Here is a 26610-nt window from a genome sequence, read left to right as displayed (position 1 = left end):
TAACAAAGTGTTTGAAGTCACGCTGGTACGTTCTGTTGCTGTGTGTTTCCATTCCATGATTAAGGTGATTTGAAGTAATAAAATGAGCTCTAACATGGAAAGTAGCGTTTCCGGACATATGTCCACATAACATATTTTCTTTCTTTGTGTGTGAGGAATGTTTCCTGAAAGTTTGGCCGTACCTTTTTGTAACACCCTGTATAGAGTGCTGCAAGAGGGATAGTAAATGCTCTAGGACGTGGTTAATATAGATTATTTTCAGTGAAAGATTTGTATGACATAGTCCAATTTTTAACGTTAACAGAATACAACCCAAAGAAATATACACTATGTGGTCAAAAGTATCCGGATACCTGGCTGAAAATAACTTACAAGTTCTTGGCGCCCTCCATCGGTAATGCTGGAAATCAATATGGTGTTAGCCCACCCTTAGCTTCGATGACAACTTTCACTTTCGCAGGCATACGTTCAGTCAGGTGCTGGAACGTTTCTTGGGGAATGACAGCCCATTCTTGACGGAGTACTGCACTGAGGAGAGGTATCGATGTCGGTCGGTGAGATGTGGCACGAAGTCGACGTTTCAAAACATCCTAAAGGTGTTCTACAGGACACAGGTCAATGCATTACAGGGATGTTATTGTCGTGTAACCACACCGCCACAGGCCGTGCATTATGAACAGGTACTCGATCGTGTTGAAAGATGCAATCGCCAACCCCGAATTGCTGATCGAAAGTGGGAAGCAAGAAGGTGCTTAAAACATCAATTTAGACTTGTCCTGTGATAGTCCCACGAAAACCAACAAGGGGTGCAAGCCCCTCAATAAAAACAACGCTACCACATCATAACGCCCCCACCTCCGAATTTTACTGTTGACACTACGCACGCTGGCTAATGACGTCCACTGGGCATAAGCCATACCGACATCCTGTCATCGGATCGCCACATTATGTACCGTCATTTGTCACTTCGCACAACGTTTTTTCACTGTTCAATCGTCTAATGTTTACGCTCCTTACACCAAGAGAGGCATCGTTTGCCATTTACCGGCGTAACGTGTGGCTTGTGATCAGCCGCTCGACCATGAAATCCAAGTTTTCTCATCTCCAGCCCAACTGTCGCGGTACTTGCAGTGGATCCTGATGCAGACTGGAATTCCTGTGTGATGGTCCGGATAGATTCTGCCTATGACACATTACGATACTCTTCAACTGTCGGTGTCCCTTCACGTTTCCATTTCACTGTCACATCGGAAACAACGGACCTAGACATGTTTAGGAGTGTGGAAGTCTCACGTATAGACGTACTACACAGGTGACAGCCAATCACCTTTCCACTTTCGAAGTCCGTGAGTTCCACAAAGCGCGCCATTTTCCTCTCTCACGGTGTCTAATGACTACTGAGGTCGCCGATGTGGCGTAGCTGGCAGTAGGTGGCAGCACAAAGCACCTATTATGAAAAAGTATGTTTCTGGGGGTGCCCGGATACTTTTGATCACATAGTGTAGAACGTGTTAGGCAAAGGAAAATGGTCTTCTTAAAAATAGTAGAATGGTAACGAAGACTCTTAACCAGAGTCATGAGGTGTCTGGGACGATATTACGTCATCACTCTTATCAGTGACGTCATCTCCTTATGACATCATCATGCCACGCCTAGGGTTCCCCCCTCCTGTCCACTATCTCCAGCCTGTCACAGTCTAGTATTAAAATCAAACAGCTATTCAAAGTCCAAGATGCGAGAAAAAACTCAGTTGTGTTTTATGACCAACCATGGTTTCCAAACTGTCACAGTGGCGTATTAAAATGAGTCATCCAATACATAAATTTAAAAAAATCCAAGTTGAAGAATTAGCCAAATTTTTCTAGCGGAAAAATGTAAAAAGAAATTGAAAATGGTGGTAAAAGCCCAATTGTGCGTTGTACCTCATGCCCCCCCCCCCACAGTACCATAAAGTGAGATGTAGAAATGACGCCAAGTTGCATTATTTCATTGATAATTTTGTATCCCTACATGTTTCTGGTGTAATACTAAAATTGTGTATAAAAATAGCATCATAGTGAAAAATATGTACTATTCCCTTGAAGGACAAAGAAGTTCATACACACATACGTTTCTCTGGCGTAATATTAAAATGATGCGCGAAATTGGCACCAGTCTAATTATTATTGTGATATTTACATAAAATTACGTAAACACACACAAACACACACACACACACACACACACACAATCACACACATTAAAAGTATGTCAATTGCTAAAATGAAGCCAAACGTTTTGTGAACTATGTTTTTCTTATCGAATTCAAAACATCGTTTATGAACTGGCTCTCCAGTTTTATCTGTGAATTTCATTGAAACCTATATATTATTCGCTGCGGAATATTGGAACAAGTATCTGAGGGCAGTCATCAGAAAGCGAGACACATGGAAGAAAGGTAAGTAAACAGTTCACTATCTCAAAAGTAATCACAATAGCTGTGTTAGTATGCGTGTCTCCCTGTGAGACAAGACGATTAATGCCTTCATGGAAAAATGTTTGAGGCGACACACGAAAAACCATGACTGTACCCAGGTGTGCACTTCTTTGTCCGATGGAAATCGCCTGCCACGAACGCCTTTCTTCAGCGCTCCAAAACAATAGTATGGACCTCGTATGGGGAGAGACCGGAACTGCAAGGTGGATGTGTAAGGGCTTCCCAGTGAGACTTCCGCAGCGTACTCGAAACGACCTTGTCAGCACGTGGGTGGGCGCTCTCCTATGCATTGACACGTATACACGAAAGTTATGAAAACTGTAACACCCAGAAAGAAGGTTTCTTTATGATTTCAAACACATGGGCTGAACAGTGCAGCAGCAGTAACTAATTCCGTTGGTGTACACGAAGAGTTTTGGCTTGAACTCGCCGGCAGCGGACGTCGTAGGCTTTGACTTCATACGTAATACTTTTTTTGTTTTAGGCTGCTTCAGCTCTTCCGTGCTGTACATGGGGGTGCTGCTAACGGAAGCCGCTTCGTGCTAGTGGCATCTGGAGGCGAGGATGGCCCAGTGTGACTACACCGTGGTGCAGCAGCCGAGTAGCATCTCTTATAAAAGCGTTTAACAGTATTTTGTGAGAAATGAAAACCAAAACATCTGCAGCCATCACTTCTCCATTTGATTTACTTATGCGACGAGTTTCGGTGTTCCACGACACCATCTTCAGGCCCCTTGACCAACGTATCTTGGGAGAAAACCAGTCTCGTGTGCAGTCATGACAGGGGCCAATCCTGTGTTACTAGAGTCCGAAGATCTCTCGTTTACACGACATATCTCTTCATTCATCAACCGACGACTTGAGTGAACTAGAGATCTACCGACACTGGTTCAAATGGTTCTGAGCACTATGGGACTTAACTTCTGAAGCCATCAGTTCCCTATAACTTATAACTACTTAAACCTGACTAACCAAAGGACATCACACGCATCCATGTCCGATGCAGGATTCGAACCTGCGACCGTAGCGGTCGCGCGGTTCTAGACTGTAGCACCTAGAACCGCTCGGTCACACCGGCCGGCTCTACCGACACTAGTTATGCACTGAAGTGACAAACGTTACGGGATAGCGACGTGCACATATACAAACGGTGGCAGTACAACGTACATAAGGAATAAAAGAATAATTTATTCGCGGACTTCTCATTTGTGCTCAGTTGATTCGTGTGAAAAGGTTTCCGTCGTGATTATGGCCACACGACGAGAATTAACAGACTTTGAACGCGGAGTGGTAGAAACCCATAGGGCATTCCATTTCGGAAATCGTTAGGAACTCAATATTCCGAGAACAAGGGTGTCAACAGTGTGCCGAGAGTACCAGATTTCAGGCATTATTTCTGACCACGGATAACGCAGTGCTCGGCGGCCTTCACTTAACGAGCGAGTGTAGTTGCATGTGGTCGGCGGTTGGAAATACGAGTGTGCTGTCCGAAGGCTTGAAGTACATCACGTCGGCAGTGTTCGTCTAGAGCAGTCTCTCCCTTCCTGGAAAGCACCAATTGGAGCAGTGTCTTGAGCTACGTATGTGTGGCCCTGCGTGCAGAGCAAGTTCTTGTCAATTCCGCCCACTTACCGGCCGATATTGTCAGAGGATAGATCAGACAGTAGTGCTGTGTGGCTCATATGGGCTGTAACTCTGTGTAAGCTTAACTGTGCACCATAAGTACCCCTTTCGAACGAGAGACGGAGCTTAGCCGCGATCAGGAATCGCAATAATTGGATGGTGAAGGTTGAAATTTCGCGCTGGATTGGGACTCGAACCCGGATCTCCCGCTCCTTCCGGACACCCTTCTCCTCCGACTAAAATCCTCAACCTGTCAACGCTAGTAGCGCAGATTGTCCATTCACGTTCTTGCTCGCAGCGTCTCCTGTATTCCCGCAAGATGCACTGACCCTGTTGCCCATCCGCACTGACATTATTAAGGTAACCACGCCTACAAAGGTACTGTATACGTGTGTGGTCGGTGTTGTCGAACATTTGGATGCACAACAGGGTCCGGACCTCTGTCAGGAATACAGTACTCGCAGCGAGCAAGTAGATGAATGGACACTGGATGCTATTAGCGAGGGACAGGTTGACAGTTTGGCTCGGACAGGAAGCATGTCTGGATGGCCTAGGCGTGAGACAAGAGATACTATTTCGAGTCTCCGGCCGGCACAACTTTCCAACTTTCACCGTCGAATTATTTCGATGCCTGGTTGCGGCTGGCGACGGTTTTTCCTTCGAAATTAGATATTTACGGCCGCTTTATCAACAACAGTATGGTATTTGCCCGATCTGCGTTGTGCATGGCCTGTGGGCACTATTAACAAGAGCAAACCTGTATGTGTAGTCCAAGGTATTGGCCGTATTCCCAGTAATTCTGTGGTCCACTTGTGAGCTACTTGTATGGTGAACACATTGCAAAGAGTCAAGAAACTGCAGGAAGTTAGACTAGATATACGAACCTACAACATCTGTATCTATATAGCACAGCTCGTCTCAAGGTGTGTGGCAGGGGGCACCAGCAGTTTTGTAATTATTTTCCCAATTTCAGTTTCATTCCCGAACGGAAGGTGAGAAACTCCTTTTGACGAGGTGTCTAGCTACGAACACTAGTATTAGCGCCAGGCTTTCTTGACGCCTAATGCTGTTTGAGTTTACTGAACTTAGACACAACTACTTCATCCCAGTACCCTTTCACAATGGCTGAGAAGATAATCTTCCCTCTGACGAAGCGTATCCAGTGCCTTTAGCTGTGGCACATCCCTTCCACTTATAGCGAAGTGATGTGATTTCTCTTGTTTTCTCAGCTGTTTGTTTCCGAATTGCCAATTTAATGTCCTATTTCTACGTTCTACAAGGTCATTATATTTAGAGTATCTTGCCTCACGCTGATGCTATGATTCGGCAGATAGTTCAAGAAGGGTAGCTCCAGTTTCGTCTTACGGAAATGTAGGCATCACTATAAAATTTAAATCAATAAAGAATTGTACATGTTTCAGTTGTTATTGCTGGGAACATGTCAGTTTGTGCTAACAATTCGATATCTGATAAAGAACGTAGGCAGATTCGTCTCCCTTGAGAGCAAAAACTACTAAAATAAGACGTTAAGGAATAATGGGTGATTTTATGGCGGGATAAAAATTTTCCAAAAAGTGTTTCCCTTTAACTGTTAATATATTAGCCAAAAACTGAAAATGATTTAACACTGGAATATTTCACAATTATTAATTTTTTGCACGTTTACATAGAACTGTAGAAAAGAATACTGTAGTAGGAATTTAATTTCGTGCCCATGCGTAATCTGATGCAGTCACTCGTGGAAATTTCTATCAGAAGGGGAATAACTTTAATCCAGACAAGATAAGATTCCTATCCGTTTGCACAAGCGTCTTTTGTTATCGTTTCATGGGAACATTCCAGCAGAAAAATAAAAGAGTAATAGACCTAGTTAGAGTAAAAGGCCGTTATCTAATAATGGCGGGGGGAAGGTTCTGAACAAATATGCAATATAATACAAAGAAGCTTCCATGTATAGGCGAGTTCAAATCTTTGGTGCATGACGACCATTTACAACTTCTTTACATAAAACATATTCAGTCACTTTCAATTTGCATCAACGTTTTATTATTCACGTAATGGACATGTTACGGAAAAATATTCTTTTTTAACGTCATAAAAACACAGTTGAGAATCCATAAATAAATATCAACGATTAATGAAAATCTAATTTTAAATGTGTAAACTTGTGTGAAAAGAAAAACATTATTTTTGTTGCATCTTTGAAATCGTGTCATAGAAGTGAAAATAAATCTTCTGGGAACCAAAGAAACTTGTTGATGAAAGGAAAAGCTGACTCAGAAGAAGAGGTATGTACGAAGTACTTGTTTCTAATATTTAACATTATTACTTAATATTTGCCCATTTTATGCCATTTTTACAGAAGAATGACTTAGCAATTTTTTCATTAGCCAGAATAACGACAGACTCTATGTGTTACTTCGTTAAGTTACAAATTTAAGCTTCGGTGGGTGGGGTTGCTTAAACAAAGAACAGTTCTTTTCCACTTCTCCCATGCTCCAAACGCAGTGTGAAGCAAGACTCCGTTTTGATCGGTCTGATGGACATTACTTTTGTAAACAGAAGGTATCATGGTTGGGATGATGATACAAAAGACAACAGACGGAAAGCTACGTTTGTTATTCGCTGCCAGATGGGAAGGGTGACGTTGTACATGTGTGTCTTCGTAAAAGCAAACACAGAATCAAAACTCTCATGTCAGCCATTAGTGTTCACAGAAAAGCGGGGAAATGAGATTTAAAAAATTAATGGATTAATACTAACACAACATCGCATCGATGTAATAACGACTTGTTAGTTAAGAATAAGAGGGATCCGCAACAGATGCTTCCAAACTTAAAGGAAGATAAGAGAGCATTCTACGAAGAACTATTCAAATATTGCTTTGTGTTAGTAAGAAGTAAAAATAAGGCTTCAAAATTATAAATTGCATAATGCGTACGTGCGCAATCAAATTATTAAAAACAAAAACAGAAAAGTTTGTAATTTTTCATTTCTCTTACTTCGTTTCAATTGATAAAAGCATGGCATTCATCACGCGCGACATTTTTCCTTTTGCGTATAAAGTTTTACTTTTCAGTCATAAGGAGAAGGAAATTTCAAAAATTTTGCGATAGTAATATGAATCTCACTGTAGACAGTAAAAGATTATTAATCAAAATATAACCGAACGAGGTACCGCAGTGATTAGCACACTGGACTCACATTCTGGAGAACGACGGTTCATAACCAAGTCAGGCCATCCTGATTTAGATTTTCAGTGATTTCCCTAAATCGCTACAGGCAAATACCGGATGGTTCCTGCAAAAGGGCACAGCCGACTTCCTTCTCCAACCTTCCTTAAACCGATGGAAACTATGACCTCGCTGAGTTGTCCTCTCCCCAGAATCAACCAACTAACCAACCAACCAGTGAAAATATTTGTTGTTGTTGTCTTCAGTCCTGAGACTGGTTTGATGCAGCTCTCCATGCTACTCTATCCTGTGCAAGCTGCTTCATCTCCCTGTACCTACTGCAACCTACATCCTTCTGAATCTGCTTAGTGTACTCATCTCTCGGTCTCCCTCTACGATTTTTACCACGCTGCCCTCCAATGCTAAATTTGTGATCCCTTGATGCCTCAAAACATGTCCTACCAACCGATCCCTTCTTCTAGTCAAGTTGTGCCACAAACTTCTCTTCTCCCCAATCCTATTCAATACCTCCTCATTATTTACGTGATCTATCCACCTTATCTTCAGTATTCTTCTGTAGCACCACATTTCGAAAGCTTCTATTCTCTTCTTGTCCAAACTAGTTATCGTCCATGTTTCACTTCCATTGAAAATATTTATGATGAAATAAATAAAATCTGATATCTCAGAAGCAAGTTCTTGGCAAATGGCCTATTTTGCTGTCCAGTCTTCAATTACGTTGAGTGAATTACTTATACATCATATTTAAGACTATTACCATGGTAGTATAATTAAACCTTCTTCTGTAACAGTAGTTATTACGGTATTATGAGAAATGTTTCGAAAAACATATAAATTACACGCGAGCATTAGCTAAACCGTAACATTAAATGGTGCGCTTAACCACGTTCATTAAAACAAGCAATTTAAGTACAATATCACTAACAACACATCACACAAAAATTGAAGAAAGATTACTAAGGTCGAGTATGTTATCCATTCTGGAAGCAACTATCTGAGAATCTCACATGTCTTATGCCTCATGCCAACTAAGAGCACGTGGTAAGGTTTCGCGGATTCTGTCTCAACAGTTCAGTGCAACCGATTTCCGTGGTGCCTGTTCCTATCTAAAGTAAATACTGGTTTCTGCTGACTTTAAATTACATACACAAGGTTAGTTTTCATTTGCCTGTCATAACTTCAACACTGGCCAGCGAAGGTGCTGTTGCTTCAGACAGTGTCGCTAATGCGGGTGAAAGGAGCTGCAGGTACCTCCCATTTCAGAACTTCACTCACATCCGAGAATATAAACTCTCACAATGCAAGACAACAGATATATATAAGTTACCAACGAATATTCTTATTAACTAATTTTCGCAGTCGTTAATTCTGTGGTACATCGTAAATCTTTCAAATTGTCGTTTCATCAGCTGTACCGGTAGATCTTGTCGCCGTATTGGTAGCATTTCTTTCTCATTCGATAGATGCGACAACATTATTGTTACGGTAATTTTCTATCTTAGTCCTGTCAAGACCAGCCAGTATTAAAATCTTCTCTAGTTGTCGTTTCACTAAAGCATAGCGACGGAAACGTTTTTTTAAAGTATGCAGACGATTTTAATTTCTTTTATGTACCTTTTTTTCAGTCGAACGTAATGGAGTACTGAGAATTTTCTGCCTTTTTCTCAAAAGTAATTAAGGACACTGGACACGAGTTTTCACATATAACACTGTAACAGATAGAGCGATTTCTTTGGGCTGTGTTTCCATTCAGTTTATTTAACGAATAAATACAGATGACATCGGAAACACAAGAGCAAGCTCCGCTACAGACTGCATTTTCTGCTCCCTGGAGGGCGCTTGATTGACAGTTAATTCCAGTACTTTCAATGGTAAAAATACTTCAGGCGGATAATGTGTTGTGCCACGACATAAGTCTTCACATCCCTTTTTGTGTAGCTATCAATTTTAATTCTCATTGTATTTTATTTTATTTGTATGGTAAACCCACCAGGTGTTTTGTTATTACTATGTGAGTTGACATCCTGTACATTTGATGGATTATACTTTGTGAGTCGTGGTTGTGTTCTTTCTACTAAATAACTACCGGATGTTTTATGTTTACTGTTTTAGCTACGATGCACTCCCACCTGAGGATGGTTACACAGTTGAAACTGCACGGAAGTGGTTAAAGCAAAATAGAAGCATAATTGAGTTTTAATCCAATTAACGACAGCCAACGCGACAGGTTGTTGTCATTCGCAAAATTTATTTTGTTTGTTGAACCTATTACGGATAAGGAACTGTTCTCGCAAGTGAGCGGAATCTGTGAAGGCACTCGTTATTCACAACAGTGTTGAAACCGACTGAAAAGAAATACGTGATATACTGTCGTCTTCCACGATGAATCATTCATTCAGCAGAAAATTGTACACGTGATCTTAGTTTCGATACAGATCAGAACTATGCAGCATCTGGAACACCACCTGCGTCATTGTTTTTGTGGGCATTTTCTTACCAAGTAGAGCAATCCGGCAAGGTAGGTGAAATACTTAGGTTTGATTGTGTGAAGCTGAGAAAGTAGATCATAGGTAGCAGGGGATTTGAGAATTGAACCTTTGACCAAGCCGATGAGACCTATTCGGGTTTTTCACCTAATAATTTCCCCACAACGAGCAAAGGTGAGTGCCAAGGTCCATTCCGAGAAACACATTTAATCTAGTAGGCACTTTCGAATCACCAGCTGCAACACACACGATGCTGAGACAATATTTTGTTCAATTCAGTAGTCACAAATAAATGACAATATATATCCAGTCTGAGAGTTTTCAGCGTATTACGCGCTATAAAGAACACATACGACTTTGCTAAAACGTTGGAAATAAGAGAGGCGCGATCACCGTGGAATAAAGAAGGTCTTTATTTGAATGCAGTAAACACCAGTTGCAGCACACAGTGAAATCTACGGAGAGAAGCACGCAGTATCTTAGCTAACTCGTAAGTAAAGTACAAATGTCATACAGTGCGACCGACCTGCAGAGCTGCCTTGATGGACCAGAATGACGGAACACGCCAGGAAGAGGAGTTGGGAAGCTGCCGTTCGATCCATGATGTTCGGTGTGCAATCACAAGCGTCTCTCGGAGAATGAAGTCGAGTGTTTGCCAGAGCTCACTGAGTAGTCCCTTGCCCGATAAGATAACTGTAGCGGTCAGCCCAACCGCTATATCGTTGCCAGAGATCTCGACTGTCGGTGAACAAGGCGTTTATCTCTCATGGCAAGCAACAAGCGTTTCCGCGAACCTCTCTCGACCTGCACTTGCACAACAGTTATCATGAGGCGAAATCGGTTTCTTGTTGCCTGTGTTGCAAAAGAAGGAAGATGGTTAAGTGAATTTGAGAACCAGTAAAGCCACAAATGTCTTCGGACAGCGCCTCCGTTGCTGCCTTGATTTCTACCGTTGTAATCCCCTTGATCGTTTCTCCTTGATATCGCATGCCTGTACACATGGGTACAACCAGGTGCATCTCAGCTGCGTACACGTTGTCAGAAAATAGGATGGCCAAGGAACGTCTCTGCGTTTTCTCCAGGGATGCCTCATTCTTAAGGAAATGTACCTGTCTTGCTGTACTCACGAACTGTGCGTCAATGACGTTCTCGTGTACACTCTAAAATAAAGAAAAAAACACGCACCACGAAAGAACTATCCGAATAGGACGGAAATCAGAAGATGTGATATACACTCTGGCCATTAAAATTGCTACACCACGAAGATGACGTGCTACAGGCGCCAAATATAACCGACAGGAAGAAAATGCTGTGATATGCAAATGATTAGCTTTTCAGAGCATTCACACAAGGTTGGCGCCGGTGGCGACACCTACAACTTATTGACATGAGGAGAGCTTCCAACCGATTTCTCGAACACAAACAGCAGTTGACCGGCGTTGCCTGGTGAAACGATGTTGTGAAGCCTCCGGTAAGGAGAAGAAATGCGTACAATCACGTTTCCGACTTTGATAAAGGTGGGATTGTAGCCTATCGCGATTGCGGTTTATCGTATCGTGACATTTCTGCTCGCGTTGGTCGAGATCCAATGACTGTTAGCAGAATACGGAATCGGTGGGTTCAGGAGGGTAATACGGAACGCCGTGCTCGATCCCAACGGCAGTCGAGATGGCAGGCATCTTATCCGCATGGCTGTAACGGATCGTGCCGCCACGTCTCGATCCCTCAGTCAACAGATGGAGACGTTTGCAAGACAACAACCATCTGCACAAACAGTTCGATGACGTTTGCAGCAGCATGGACTATCAGCTCGGAGATCATGGCTTAGGTTATCCCTGACGCTGCATCACAGACAGGAGCGCCTGCAATTGTGTACTCAGCGACGAACCTGGTCGCACGAATGGTAAAACGTATTTTTTTCAGATGAATCCAGGTTCTGTTTACACCATCGTGATGGCCGCGTCCGTGTCTGGCGACATCGCGGTGAACACACACTGGAAGCGTGTATTCGTCATCACCATACTGTCGTATCATCCGGCGTGATGGTATGGGGTGGTTGAGATTGCTGTCTCTCAATTACAGATGTTGAGATTATTTCATACTGGTGTCCAAGTTCTCCCTATCCTCCATTCCTCTCATTTCTAACATCCTATGTACAAAACACGTATATTAGCCTTGTACTTTTGTTTGAAGGTGATGTTTGAACACAACTAACTCTGAACCCTTGTTTTACTTTTTTTTAATCTTCTTTTGTATTGTCTATTGTTTTTTATACTTTTGCCCTTTTTTAGCAGTTCATTATTTTAATATTTTGTCTTTCGAGATTTAATGCGCAGTCGCTGTTCCGTGATAACAATGCTGTCTGCTGGTATGTAATGATAGCTTATATACGTAATGGCGGATCGTTCCAGTAGAGTGCCAATGTTAGCAGAGTTACCACTGCCAGCGACCCGCCGTTACCACGTAGATTATCATTATATACTAATAGGTGGCATTTTTGTTATGGCGCTGAGACCACCATGAAATGTCGAGAGGCCAATTTTTTACATGATCAACTGCTGAAACGAGTCCAAAAATATGAAATGAAGGTGTCACTTTTAATCAAAACTAAGGTTCAAACTATAAGTGTGCAATGGTCATTTTCGAACAAAGATATACAGGCGATGATGCGAAGAGCAGGAATCGAGGAAAGGGAGGAAATGTTAGTTGGTACGAAATAATTTCCGCTTCTGTAAACAAGAGCCGACGATCTCAAGCACTGCACAACTGGCACGATATTTTGTATCAAGGATGTTTCTGATATACAAGCATACCTGTCTATTATTCTGAGAAAGTTTGCAATTAATCTGGCATATGAAACATGTGCTTATACGACATTTATGATGTTTTTTCGACAGATATTTTGACAACGGGCCGTGCACGAAACCAGTAGTTAGAGATTTTACACTAAGCGGGTTCCTGTTATTTAGCAAATGTTGCGTGCTCGGTGCCTAGTTAATCCTATTACCGACGCCCTCGTCGTATCTTAACTTCAGGCAAAAATCTTTGTAAAGTAAAAATGTGTTTGTTTTGGTTATCAACTAAGAGGGTCGTTTGATGGGAATTCCTCAGTCGTGTCGCTTGCCATACTTTGACTTTAGTTTCTTCATCCCACAGCGACCATCTACCTTACGCACTCATGCCTGGACCTACTGTTAATTTATTTCTTTGGCCTCCAGAGTGTACACTCTATTCAGTCACTTAAAAGCTATAGTTGCAAAGTACCATGAAGGCAATACAAAAACGCATATTTGCAGATATAAGAGCCCAGGCTGTCACAATTTAGTCCACCACAAATGATTAACAAATAGATTTGGAAGTAAATTAGATAGTTTTGTCATTTCGCACCACTTCTGAAATTCCATCCTAAAAAATACATAATAGCGAAATATGCGTACCACTAAAACTTTTTCCCAGTGCTCGCAAGGAAATTAAGAATTATAGTAACGAAAGAGAAGAAGAAGCAGATTGAGGAGACAGTGGTATGCCAGCGTTAGTAATGCTTGTAAAACGTCTAATCTTTCACAGTCAAAATTAGAACATCAGATCGAGATGTGGTTTACATCAGCTATCGATTCAGACTCACACTTTACATCTACATCTACATTTATAGTCCGCAAGCCACCCAACGGTGTGTGGCGGAGGGCACTTCACGTGCCACTGTCATTACCTCCCTTTCCCGTTCCAGTCACGTGTGGTTCGCGGGAAGAACGACTCTCTGAAAGCCTCCGTGCGCGCTCTAATCTCTCTAATTTCACATTCGTGATCTCCTCGGGAGGTATAAGTAGGGGGAAGCAATATATTCGATACCTCATCCAGAAACGCACCCTCTCGAAACCTGGCGAGCAAGCTACAACGCGATGCAGAGCGGCTCTCTTGCAGAGTCTGCCACTTGAGTTTGTTAAACTTCTCCGTAACGCTATCACGGTTACCAAATAACCTTGTGACGAAACGCGCCGCTCTTCTTTGGATCTTCTCTATCTCCTCCGCGAACCCGATCTGGTACGGATCCCACACTGATGAGCAATACTCAAATATAGGTCGAAGGAGTGTTTTGTAAGCCACGTCCTTTGTTAGTGGACTAAATTTTCTAAGGACTGTCCCAATGAATCTCAACCTGGGACCCGCCTTACCAACAATTAATTTTATATTATCATTCCACTTCAAATCGTTCCGCACGCATACTCCCAGATATTTTACAGAAGTAACTGCTACCAGTGTTTGTTCCGCTATCATACAATCATGCAATAAAGGATCTTTCTTTCTACGTATCCGCAATACATTACATTTGTCTATGTTAAGGCTCAGTTGCCACTCCCTGCACCAAGTGCCTATCCGCTGAAGATCTTCCTGCATTTCGCTACAGTTTTCTAATGCTGCAACTTCTCTGTATACTACAGCATCATCCGCGAAAAGCAGCATGGAACTTCCGACACTATCTACTAGGTCATTTATATATATTGTGAAAAGCAATGGTTCCATAACACTCCCCTGTGGCACGCCAGAGGTTACTTTAACATCTGTAGACGTCCCTCCATTGCGAAAAACATGGAGGGGAACGGTAAATGTTGATTCGACTGAGAGCTAAAGAGGCGTGGTTGAAGCGGAGTCGAATGATGGTGGAAATTGTTCTTCGGTTCGAATGTGTCCTCGTGAACCGTGGCTTTATAGGATTTCAGGGACGTAACACTACATAATAATCACCTTTCGCTTGGTGGCACACGATCCTCATCTCTTGACTTTGGATTTTCCGTGGCTCTTGACATCACGTCGTGGTCTGTGTACGACAATTTCCGATGAAGGACAGTGTCTACAGGGGCATCTTGCCTCGCTAATACGTCAACCTTCTCGCTACAGCGGCTGCCACCGTCAACATTCACCCACAGCATCTGCCAATTTCGCACCATTGAGATATCTTTTCTAAATTGTTTTGCAATTTGTGTTGATCTTCTGATGACTTTATTAGTCGATAAACGATAGCGTCATCTGTAAACAGCCTAAGTAGGTAGTGTAGTTTGCGATAATATATTAGTGTGACCAGCAGAAAGAAAGATGGATTGCTCCTGTATCAGCAGAAGTCGAGTATAATGCTGCAGTGGATGTAGGGCAAGTTTTGTGGTTTTGTTACGTGTTTTGATTTGATCATGAGTTGGCCGGCCGCGGTGGTCTCGCGGTTCTAGGCGCGCAGTCAGGAACCGTGCGACTGCTACGGTCGCAGGTTCGAATCCTGCCTCGGGCATGGATGTGTGTGATGTCCTTAGGTTAGTTAGGTTTAAGTAGCTCTAAGTTCTAGGGGACTAATGACCACAGCAGTTGAGTCCCATAGTGCTCAGAGCCATTTGAACCATTTGATCATGAGTTGTATGCTTGTGGGATTATGGTGTTGGTCTTGTAACCAGTAACGAACCACACTTGGACCTGAGTGGGGCCTCACCACCCTGACTTCTGAAGCGTTTGGTGTGTAAAAATAGCTTTTAAATACTTGTATTAGTAATGCTCGTAAATAGTAAGGCAGGGTGTGCCTCGCTTATATATCACTCTGCGAGAGAGAGAGAGAGAGAGAGAGAGAGAGAGAGAGAACAGTCAGATACAGATTGTAAAATGAAATTTTGTAACTAGTTTGTTATACAGGGTGATCCATTGATCGTAACCGGGCCAAATATCTCACGAAATAAGCGTCAAAAGGAAAAACTACAAAGAACGAAACTTCTCTCGCTTGAAGGAGGACACCAGGTGGCGCTATAGTTGGCCAGCTAGATGACGCTGCCATAGGTCAAATGGATATCAACTGCATTATTTTAACAAGGAACCCCTATTTTTTATTCCATTTTCGTGTAGTACGTAAAGAAATGTGAATGTTTTAGTTGGACCACTTTTTTCGCTTTGTGATAGATGGCGCTGTAATCTTCACTAACATATGGCTCACAATTTTAGACGAACAGTTGGTAACAAGTAGGTTTTTTAAATTAAAATACACAGCGTAGGTACGTTTGAACATTTTATTTCGGTGGTGCCAATGTGATACATGTACCTTTGTGAACGTATCATTTCTGAGAATGCATGCTGTCACAGCGTGATTACCTGTAAATACCACATTAATGCAACAAATGCTCAGAATGACGTCCGTCAACATCAATGCATTTGGCAGTACTCGTAACGACATTCCTCTCAACAGCGAGTAGTTCGCCTTCCGTAATGTTCGCATATGCATTGACAATGTGCTGACGCATGTTGTCAGGCGTTGTCGGTGGATCACGATAGCGAATATCCATCAACTTTCCCCACAGAAAGAAATCCGGGGACGTCAGATCCGGTGAACGTGTGGGGCATTGTATGGTGCTTCGACGACCAATCCACCTGTCATGAAATATGCTATTCAATACCGCTTCAATAGCACTCGAGCTGGCCGGCCGGTCTAGCGGTTCTAGGCGCGCAGTCCGGAACCGCGCGACTGCTACGTTCGCAGGTTCGAATCCTGCCTCGGGCATGGATGTGTGTGATGTCCTTAGGTTACTTAGGTTTAAGTAGTTCTAAGTTCTAGGGGACTGATGACCACAGTAGTTAAGTCCCATAGTGCTCAGAGAGCACGCGAGCTATTTGCCGGACATGCAACATGTTGTTGTAAGTACATCGCCATTCTGCCATGCAGTGAAACATCGGTAGAACATTACCTAGGAAATCAGCATACAATGCACCATTTAGATTGCCACCGATGAAATGGGGGCGAATTACCCTTCCTCCCATAATGCCGCACTATACGTTAACCAGCCAAGGTCGCTGATGTTCCAGTTGTCGCAGCCATCTTGAATTTTCCATTGACTAATAGTGGATATTATGCCGGTTTACATCACCCCTGTTGGTGAATGACGCTTCGTCGCTAAATAGAACACGTGCAAAAAAATCTGTCATCGTCCCGTAATTCCTCTTGTGCCCAGTGGCAGAACTGTACACGACGTTCAAAGTCGTCGCCATGCAATTCCTGGTGCACAGAAATATGTTACGGGTGCAATCGATGTTGATGTAGCGTTCTCAACACCAACGAGATTCCCGATTCTCGGGCAATTTGTCTGCTACTGATGTGCGGATTAGCCGCGACAGCAGCTAAAACACCTACTTGGTCAATATAATTTGTTCCAGGTCGTGGTTGACGTTTCACATGTTGCTGAACACTTTCTGTTTCCTTAAACAATATAACTATACGGCGAACGGTCAGGACACTTGGATGATGTTGTCCAGGATACCGATCAGCATACATAGCACACGCCCATAGGGCATTTTGATCACAATAGCCATACATCAACACGATATCGACCTTTTCCGCAATTGGTAAACGGTCCATTTTAACACTGGTAATGTATCACGAAGCAAATACCGTCCGCACTGGCGGAGTGTTACGTGATACCACGTACTTATACGTTTGTGACTATTACAGCACAATATATAACAAAGCGAAAAATGTGGTCCAACTAAAACATTCATATTTCTTTACGTACTGCACGAATATGTAATAAATAATGGGGGTTCCTATTTTAAAAAACGCAGTTGATATCAGTTTGACCTATGGCAGCGCAGTCTAGCGGGCCAACCATAGCCTCCTTCAAGCTTGACGAGTTTCGTTCTTTGTAGTTCTTTCGTTTGATGCTTATATCGTGAGATATTTGGCCCGGTCACTATCAATGGGCTACCCTATATAGTGAAGTTATGTTTGTTTATTTCTCGTCGGACCTGCAGCATATATTATGTCACAGTAGGACATTTTTGCTGCTTGGTATTTCATTTTGGTGTATAAGCTTATTTTGGCTTTATGGCCTTCATCGGTACCTCTACAAACATCGTTTTATATTTTTCATAATACATAATTTATAAAGGTTTTTACATTTCGTGTTGAACTCAGGTCCTGAAATTATAGATGAACATATGTCAACTCTGACTAACCCATTATTGCTGTTTGTAGTTGTTGGTCGTAATACTATTTTCAGCGACGTTTTATAACTGTTCAGTAATTTGTTGTTGCACGTATATAATAGTACTTTTTTACTATCTGACTGTTGTATAAATGATAGATTCCCAGCTACTTACTTACTCAAAGATACACTGAAAGCTCTCTGTTAGATTCCTTTCATGCTCTTTTCCTCGATTCATTGTTGTTTTCGTCATACATTTGCACAACTAAATATACTGTAGTATTTCAAAATTTATCTTGGAGGAGACAGAGCAGTTCAATATGTCATATTGACAAATAAACACGAACAACTTGTTACACAACATTTTCAAACACAATTTTATATGTAATTTTTATCATACAGTTTCCTATGAAACCCACATCCGACTCCTTTATGTAGTGCGTATGATGTCTCAAGATATTGTCTTCTTCCCTTCTGGCGTGAAAGGATGAATGAGTGAGAGTATTTGTAGTTGGATGCTCAGTGGTAGCAGAGAAGTTCTGTCTGCGAGAACCAACGTTTGAGTAGGTAGGTACGATTTCTAAGGCAAAGAGGTTTGTCTCCTTAGTGTAGTTCCGTCCGTCCCTTCTCAGTTTGGTACAGGAAGCTACCTCTCTGGTCACTTCCTATTGTACCTGTGTGACACCATCGGATGATGCCCACGCTAGTCAGTCTGCAGGCAATTTCCCAAGTGGTAACATCTCCGGGTAAGCGCGTATTTGGCGAGTCCGAAGTATAATGAAACACTTAAAATTTCAGCCTAACTGAAATATTACTTACTTTTCTTACAGATCTACACCGGAAATGTTTTATACATTATTTTAAATCGCGCTAAACTGCGCTTTCATTGTTTATTTCGGAGTGTATTGCGGTAGTTGCTTTGTTTCCACTCCAATAAAGGAAAGTTAAAGCACGTTGTCATGAGGCGTAATTCTGATTAAAATCATTGCTCTTTAGTGTGAATGTGCGTATAAGGGTTTTCTCTCGTACGGTCGCAGGTTCGAATCCTGCCTCCGGCATGGATGTGTGTGATGTCCCTAGGTTAGTTAGGTTTAAGTAGTTCTAAGTTCTAGGTGACTGATGGCCTCAGAAGTTAAGTCCCATAGTGCTCAGGACCATTTGAACCATTGTTTTCTCTGGTTGAAATTCTGTAATTAATAATTTCTTTTCGTGTTAAACTCAAGTGGTGTGCGCTGTGTAGTAGCAGTACCACGTGTCGTAAAATTGTTTGTGACATGAGGTCAATACTATGCCGTTATTAACGCAGGTCGGAAGTTTCTTGTGTAATTAATGTGTTTGGATTTGATTTCGTCATTAAAATCGTTGTGGAATTACACATTTTCTGTATTTGTGCGCGTGGAACATATGCTGTAGGAACAAAACTAGTCCTCCGCTACTCTTTTGCATAAAACTTAATTAATCGCTATCGCGTGCAGTTTTCCTATTTCACAATTTGTAGACGCTTTTTATAGGGCACTTTCCTAAGATTGTGGATATATCGAGCCACGTGATTTTTGTCTAAACTTCCAATACCAGTCTGTGATTATCCACTGGGAACACGACTACGCCAGAAGCGGAATTTCCTTGCCTTAAGTAGAACGGATTGGTGATGGTTCGGTTTTTTTTGTGTACACTTGTACGATCTTTGTGTGCTTCTTTGAGTGCGGTATCCCATACTGTTTCCTATTCTTTGAAAGTCACGTTTTATGCTAATTGAAGCCCCTCTGAGTAATACTTTTCTTGGTTAATTCGCAACAGTAAATAAGGCACTAGCTTTAAGGCAGACTTAGCATGTGTTATACGGTTTATTGAACATTGATGAATTTGAAAATATATATCAACGTTTAAACTTACTTTATTTTTCTTTAATTAACTTTTCTCTATCATCTAATTACTTAAAATAATAAAATTATAAAAATATGTGCTGATAGTGTGGGTGACTGTTCCATGGATTTAAAAATTCATAACGGTAGTAAAAATTTGTCAGTCACCCAAGCATACTTCCCACCCTAGGTTCGGAATGTTTCAAAAACACTGGGCTCATTATATATGGCGACTCTGCTTTTTGATTCCGCTAGACCTTGGAATTGCTGATATGTTGGATTGCGTAGCATGTACTAATCTAATTATTTTTCAGCGCTCAAACAATTTCTGCTTTGTTTCTGAGAAACCTTTAGAAAAATTCACGACGTTGTTGAGCTGCGTTGTTGTGTTGTTGTTTTTATCCTATAACTGCTTGTCCTATATGTATGTACTACGCTTTTTTTGCGTGTGACTAATTGCATACCAGGTTATGTTAAAAGTGTACGTTTGGTGTGACTTGTGTTTTTTAGGGGATATATATATTGTCATTGGGGTTCCACGTAGCGGGTGTAAGCAGAGAAAGAGACGCACTATCAATATAAGAATACACGGCGAAACAACTTACCTGACGTGGAACAGGTGCATAATTTAGTTTATAGCACTGACGCGTCGAAAGGATCTGAAAATGCAATGGGGATACTTCGTATGTTGTACAAGCGAACGAACAATTAATAAAACCAGATTTCACCTGTGCTGCCACGATCCAACTTAGAGAAAGTGCGCATACGGCTCCTCCGGCCGAGACTGAAAATCAAAACATTACGAAGAAAATGGTTCAAATGGCTCTGAGTACTATGGGACTTAACATCTATGGTCATTAGTGCCCTAGAACGTAGAACTAATTAAACCTAACTAACCTGAGTACATCACACACATCCATGTCCGAGACATAATTCGAACCTGCGACCAGACTGAAGCGCCTAGAACCGCACGGCCACACCGGCGGCAAAACATTACGAACGGGGTCACGTCTAAGCCACAAATTAGTTTTCCTCCAAGCAACCAAATTGATTTCGCAGAGATCATGAATGCCTCGATGCAAGAACCAGGCGAGAAACTGACACAGCAGAGTGAAAAAGCAGGTAAGTCATTGTGAGAAAATAAAAAATCTTCCGACAAATGGATGCGAGAACTAGACGAGAAACATACGCAGTAGACAGAAAAAGTAGAAAAGTAGATGCGGAAACTGTCGGACAATGTCTCAATGTCTCACAAGAACTAAAAACCCTGACAGTTGAAATAAAAAAGGATATTATGATAGAAACAGGGAGTAAATTCGACAAAATCGATCAGCGTATGAACGCTTTAGAAGCGGGTAAGCTGAGCCGCGATGACGACGTGGAAGAGACAGAGACCGGTCGGAGTGGCCGTGCGGTTCTAGGCGCTACAGTTTGGAACCGAGCGACCGCTACGGTCGCAGGTTCGAATCCTGCCTCGGGCATGGATGTGTGTGATGTCCTTAGGTTACTTAGGTTTAATTAATTCTAAGTTCTAGGCGACTGATGACCTCAGAAGTTAAGTCGCATAGTGCTCAGAGCCGTTTGAACCATTTGAAGAGACAGAGGGTTAGCTGCTCGGGAAATTCCACGCGCTAGAAGCTGAATACGGACGTAACCAGGCACAGGTGTTGTCTAGGATTGAGCATGCTGGGACACATGGTCCCGAGTCCATTAGCAAGGATGTGAGAGAGAATAGACAAGCTGTTCTCGTCCTTGAACAGGAGATGGAACAGCTGAAGCAGACTGGGGCGGACGAAAATAAGCAAATACGAGATGAGATCGCAATATTAGCAGATATCGTAGAGACGATTACGATCGCAGAATGCGATGCCAAGACAACACCGGTATCTGTTGCAGAGACTCTGAAGAGGTGCCTATTAAAAGTTCAAAAGCGACAGTTCAAGGTAAACAGAAGCACATAAATATCGCAGGCGAACTGCAAGAACGCGTGGTCCATCTGGAAATCTGGCTTGGGTTGGACGCAGAAGTAAGCACCAGCAATAAAAAGAATCTTCCGGACAGTACAGATAGGGACTCCGGCCATGATGACGACAGGGAAGAATGTGTTTTGAGGGGCAGACAAGGAAGAAGTAGGAACTTTCGGAAGCCGTGTCCTCGGGAGGAAATGTGGGAGTTTGACTTTAAACACTTCTTAAGGGTGAGGAAATTCGAAATATTTAGGGATTCTCCAAAGGGATACACCCAAGGGGATGGCTAGAACAATTTCAGATTTGTTTTCTTCCCGACTGGGCAAGTTTCCATAAGACTGAATATATGTTTGGGTACCTAAAAGGCAAATCGTCAATACACATGAGATCCGCAGCGCGACACTGCAAGTCAACTAGAGAGCTAGAGAGTTTCAACAAGCCCTTCTGTCCACTTATTGGTCGGAAGCGGCACAGGATAGAATGAATCACAGCATAATTATATTGCCAAACTTAAATCAGTCCGATTTCGGGAGTCCTGCACGTTTGTTTGATCAAATGCTGCAGTAGAATCAGTTCCTTTATGACCCGCGCGGACCCGTGGAGTTATTTCGACTATGCATCATAAAACTGCCGATGCATTTGCATCACATCATTCTTGCGGGTCATGCAAGAATGACGTGGAAGCCTTTAAAACATAATCAAGCTCAAGGCTATTATGAACACGGAGAAGTAGCAACCAATGCCGTGACTGGTCAACGCGACAAGACTAGACGAATGATCGGCACCGGCCATATAGAAACTAGGGAAATGGACAAGTATACAGGAGAGACAATGGCAGTGAACGAGAACGAGGGCACTCTCGTGAACGAAATAGCTATGGAAACCAGAATCGGTACCATGGTAAACAGGGTGGAAATACACTCCTGGAAATGGAAAAGAGAACACATTGACACCGGTGTGTCAGACCCACCATACTTGCTCCGGACACTGCGAGAGGGCTGTACAAGCAATGATCACACGCACGGCACAGCGGACACACCAGGAACCGCGGTGTTGGCCGTCGAATGGCGCTAGCTGCGCAGCATTTGTGCACCGCCGCCGTCAGTGTCAGCCAGTTTGCCATGGCATACGGAGCTCCATCGCAGTCTTTAACACTGGTCGCATGCCGCGACAGCGTGTACGTGAACCGTATGTGCAGTTGACGGACTTTGAGCGAGGGCGTATAGTGGGCATGCGGGAGGCTGGGTGGACGTACCGCCGAATTGCTCAACACGTGGGGCGTGAGGTCTCCACAGTACATCGATGTTGTCGCCAGTGGTCGGCGGAAGGTGCACGTGCCCGTCGACCTGGGACCGGACCGCAGCGACGCACGGATGCACGCCAAGACCGTAGGATCCTACGCAGTGCCGTAGGGGACTGCACCGCCACTTCCCAGCAAATTAGGGACACTGTTGCTCCTGGGATATCGGCGAGGACCATTCGCAACCGTCTCCATGAAGCTGGGCTACGGTCCCGCACACCGTTAGGCCGTCTTCCGCTCACGCCCCAACATCGTGCAGCCCGCCTCCAGTGGTGTCGCGACAGGCGTGAATGGAGGGACGAATGGAGACGTGTCGTCTTCAGCGATGAGAGTCGCTTCTGCCTTGGGGCCAATGATGGTCGTATGCGTGTTTGGCGCCGTGCTGGTGAGCGCCACAATCAGGACTGCATACGACCGAGGCATACAGGGCCAACACCCGGCATCATGGTGTGGGGAGCGATCTCCTACACTGGCCGTACACCTCTGGTGATCGTCGAGGGGACACTTAATAGTGCACGGTACATCCAAACCGTCATCGAACCCATCGTTCTACCATTCCTAGACCGGCAAGGGAACTTGCTGTTCCAACAGGACAATGCACGTCCGCATGTATCCCGTGCCACCCAACGTGCTCTAGAAGGTGTAAGTCAACTACCCTGGCCAGCAAGATCTGTCCCCCATTGAGCATGTTTGGGACTGGATGAAGCGTCGTCTCACGCGGTCTGCACGTCCAGCACGAACGCTGGTCCAACTGAGGCGCCAGGTGGAAATGGCATGGCAAGCCGTTCCACAGGACTACATCCAGCATCTCTACGATCGTCTCCATGGGAGAATAGCAGCCTGCATTGCTGCGAAAGGTGGATATACACTGTACTAGTGCCGACATTGTGCCCGCTCTGTTGCCTGTGTCTATGTGCCTGTGGTTCTGTCAGTGTGATCATGTGATGTATCTGACCCCAGGAATGTGTCAATAAAGTTTCCCCTTCCTGGGACAATGAATTCACGGTGTTCTTATTTCAATTTCCAGGAGTGTAGAAACGCAGCTGGTGCACCACACGGAGTAGAAACTAGACCGGCTAAACCAAGGCACAACCAAGCAAACAGGAACGTGCAAAACCAACAATGACAAGCGGTCAGCGCAGAAGGCGCTCAATAAGACCAAACGATGGAAAATGAAAAAGATTGTCTAGGGTTTATAGAGAGGTGAGACATTAGAAAAGATTTGTTGCAAGAGACGTCCAGTGCTAGAATTTCGGCAGTAAATCCAGTCGTGGCAGTTTCAATAAAGGAAGCATGTGTTAAGTGTGTTACTGACACTGGCAGCCTCTTCTCGACTGTTAGCGAGACAGCATTTCCAAAATTCGAGGGGACTGAGACTTGGCCCGTTTTTTCAAGTGCGGGGAATGAAAGTGAGGGGCGCAATCTACGGTAAGAGCATAGAAATCCGAAGGCAGAGTCGGTTTCATTTTACTTGCCCGGGAAGAGACTTTGAGTATAATTTTTTTACTCTCCCGATGATGAATGTGGCAATGGTTTTAGGAAACGACTTCATGAATGCCCACCACACAGCAATTGGCGCGAGTGGAGGAATAATGACAGTTCAAGTTGGGGATCGCCCCATTAGATTAGTGTCTGACGAATGTACATTACACGCCGAGTCGTAAACTAGCTGCCTAAGATTTCTAGCTCAAATCGAGTACCAACCTGAAATAGAGCTGCTTGTTAACTATGTCGGTGGGTCGGGTTGTACGTCTGGCGATCATGGGAGAGATGTGTCTGAACCAAGGAATCACGAGCGGGTATTTTCAGAGACTTCTGAGGCGATCAAGGGGTTTACCTACCAATTCAGAGTACGTGACCACCAGGAGTCTTTTGTTTGACCATACTCCATTTCTGTGGTGCATAAGAAAAACGTGAGGAAGATAGTGTTTCATGTGGGACAAAAGTTTCTAACTAGAAAACACAAGTTGTCTAATAAACGCTCAGCTGTTAGTGAGAAGTTTTTTAATCTTTTTCACGGTCCGTATCGGGTTAGGAGAATCTCCCATGAAAATGCAATTGAGCCTGAAACTCTTCGATCAAAGAAATCGCAGGGCTGCTTCATGTATCAAATGTAAAGCCATACATTAAGTAAGTAGGACCATGATGAGAAAGATCAGTTTAGGTTTAAATTTTTAATATGCTATTAGAATAATATGTTTATTCCAATACAGTGCCTAGTTAAAGTTCTGTTTGGGTTTTTGTGGATTGAACTGGGTCCCTTCTGAGTGGAGGAGGATTTGAGTTTGATTAACTCTCATTATAAAACTTAGAGGAACATCCGACGTGTGGATATTATGGGTCTGGCAAACTCATGTCCCCAGCTGTTAGTAGCCTTGTTTCCGATTTTCTGTTTTCAATGCTCCTATCTACTTATCACTATTCTATGCCTGTCGGTATAAATGAGGATCTCTCACTAGAGAATGCGTGCTATATGAGTATTTTAAGCTAGGAAACCTCTGAGAATGGAATAATTAAGTTTAGATCATTAAAAATAGGATGCAGTACTACATGTGTTTAAGTAATGGCTTTTTTTTTAGCTGAGTACGTAAAGTGCTGTCTGTGGATTGATTCCCTTCAAGGTGAAAGAAGAAATGTGGGTCGTGTTATTTACGTGGCCCTGAAATATTGTTGTGGTATTCTAATGACCAGAAGTTTTCCAGCAAATGGAGATTGGAACAGAAATGTGGGTCTTTTTGCAGTCTTGATTGATATTGAGCCACAGCTTGAAAGATTATTCTGCGTTAATTCTTGGCAAAGGAAGTTGACGTTTATGTGTTTTGCTGATGCTGTGAGCATTACAGCTTATTGTTTTCGCTGATGCGGGATGCACTGCAGCCTATATGAGTTGAATTAAAGAAATTTCCATCTTGAAGGTTGAGGAGGATTAAATATCTTTAATTATGGGAATGAAGGAAAGCTTGGTTTAATGTATTAAGGGTGAAGCAAAACATTTGTCATTCAATCTGCAGGAGGATTCAGATCTTTTGTGCCAGTCGTTAGTTCATTAGCATGTTAAGATGAAACCGTTTTACAGAATGTAGCAGACCACAATTCTCCCATTAATGAGAGAGGAATCCAGCATAACAGTCACAGGTGTAATAACTGATTTGGAATCGAATGGTAACTTAAAGAAGTCAAACGAAGTGGAACCAAAACGAGTAATGAAAGGTAGTATAACCTGCACGACGAAAATATTTTTACCTTTCTCAGCCGTGTGATTAATTGTAATCAGGTAATTTTAGGTGAAATTGTCTTACTGTTTTATCTATAAACATATGAGTATGGTATATGTATAATTGGGAGTTTCTTATCAGGTGTGTCAACTGCTATAAATATTTTTACATGTAAATAACCATTGTTGTTTTTACTATGTATGTTTAAGAAAAGCTTCTCCATATTTATCATGTTCCAAGACATGCCACGAGCATTAAAAAGAGGCCGAATTGAGGACAATGTAGTACTGGTATAAAAAAGATAATGTTAAAACACTGTGTTGAAGTAGCCTTGAAGCAGCTTGTTGGATTAATTAGTAGTGGATTGAAGTAAATTTTGAGTAATTCATGTTTATGGGTAGTTAGTTAGTAGAATAGACAGCATGTATACATGTGTGTTTGTAAATAACATGTGAAGCTTATGCTGTCCTGACCCACCCTTGCACAAGGCATAATCCTACTTATTTTAGTGAATAACTAATTAGCGTTTCATTTATTAAAATGG

General features: G+C 42.8%; 1 protein-coding gene across 2 annotated transcripts in view; it reads right to left on the bottom strand.

Moving 5' to 3' along the window:
• LOC126323728 (uncharacterized) overlaps nt 1-26610 on the bottom strand; it is a 104703-nt gene that overhangs the window by 22955 nt on the left and 55138 nt on the right. The window contains exon 1 of one of the 2 annotated variants that reach the window (XM_049994731.1): nt 10306-10453. The exons of the other annotated variant lie outside the window; for it this stretch is intronic. Coding sequence (XP_049850688.1) covers nt 10306-10381 — 76 coding nt within the window. The 5' untranslated portion in view covers nt 10382-10453. Of the gene's footprint in view, nt 1-10305; nt 10454-26610 lie in introns of those variants that run through there. 2 annotated transcript variants of the gene reach the window in all.

The sequence above is a fragment of the Schistocerca gregaria genome, chromosome 2 (genome assembly GCF_023897955.1).
Source record: "Schistocerca gregaria isolate iqSchGreg1 chromosome 2, iqSchGreg1.2, whole genome shotgun sequence".
Classification (NCBI taxonomy): Eukaryota; Metazoa; Arthropoda; class Insecta; order Orthoptera; family Acrididae; genus Schistocerca; species Schistocerca gregaria.
Note: the sequence above shows the minus strand (reverse complement) of the source record. Positions and strands in the feature narration are given on the sequence as shown.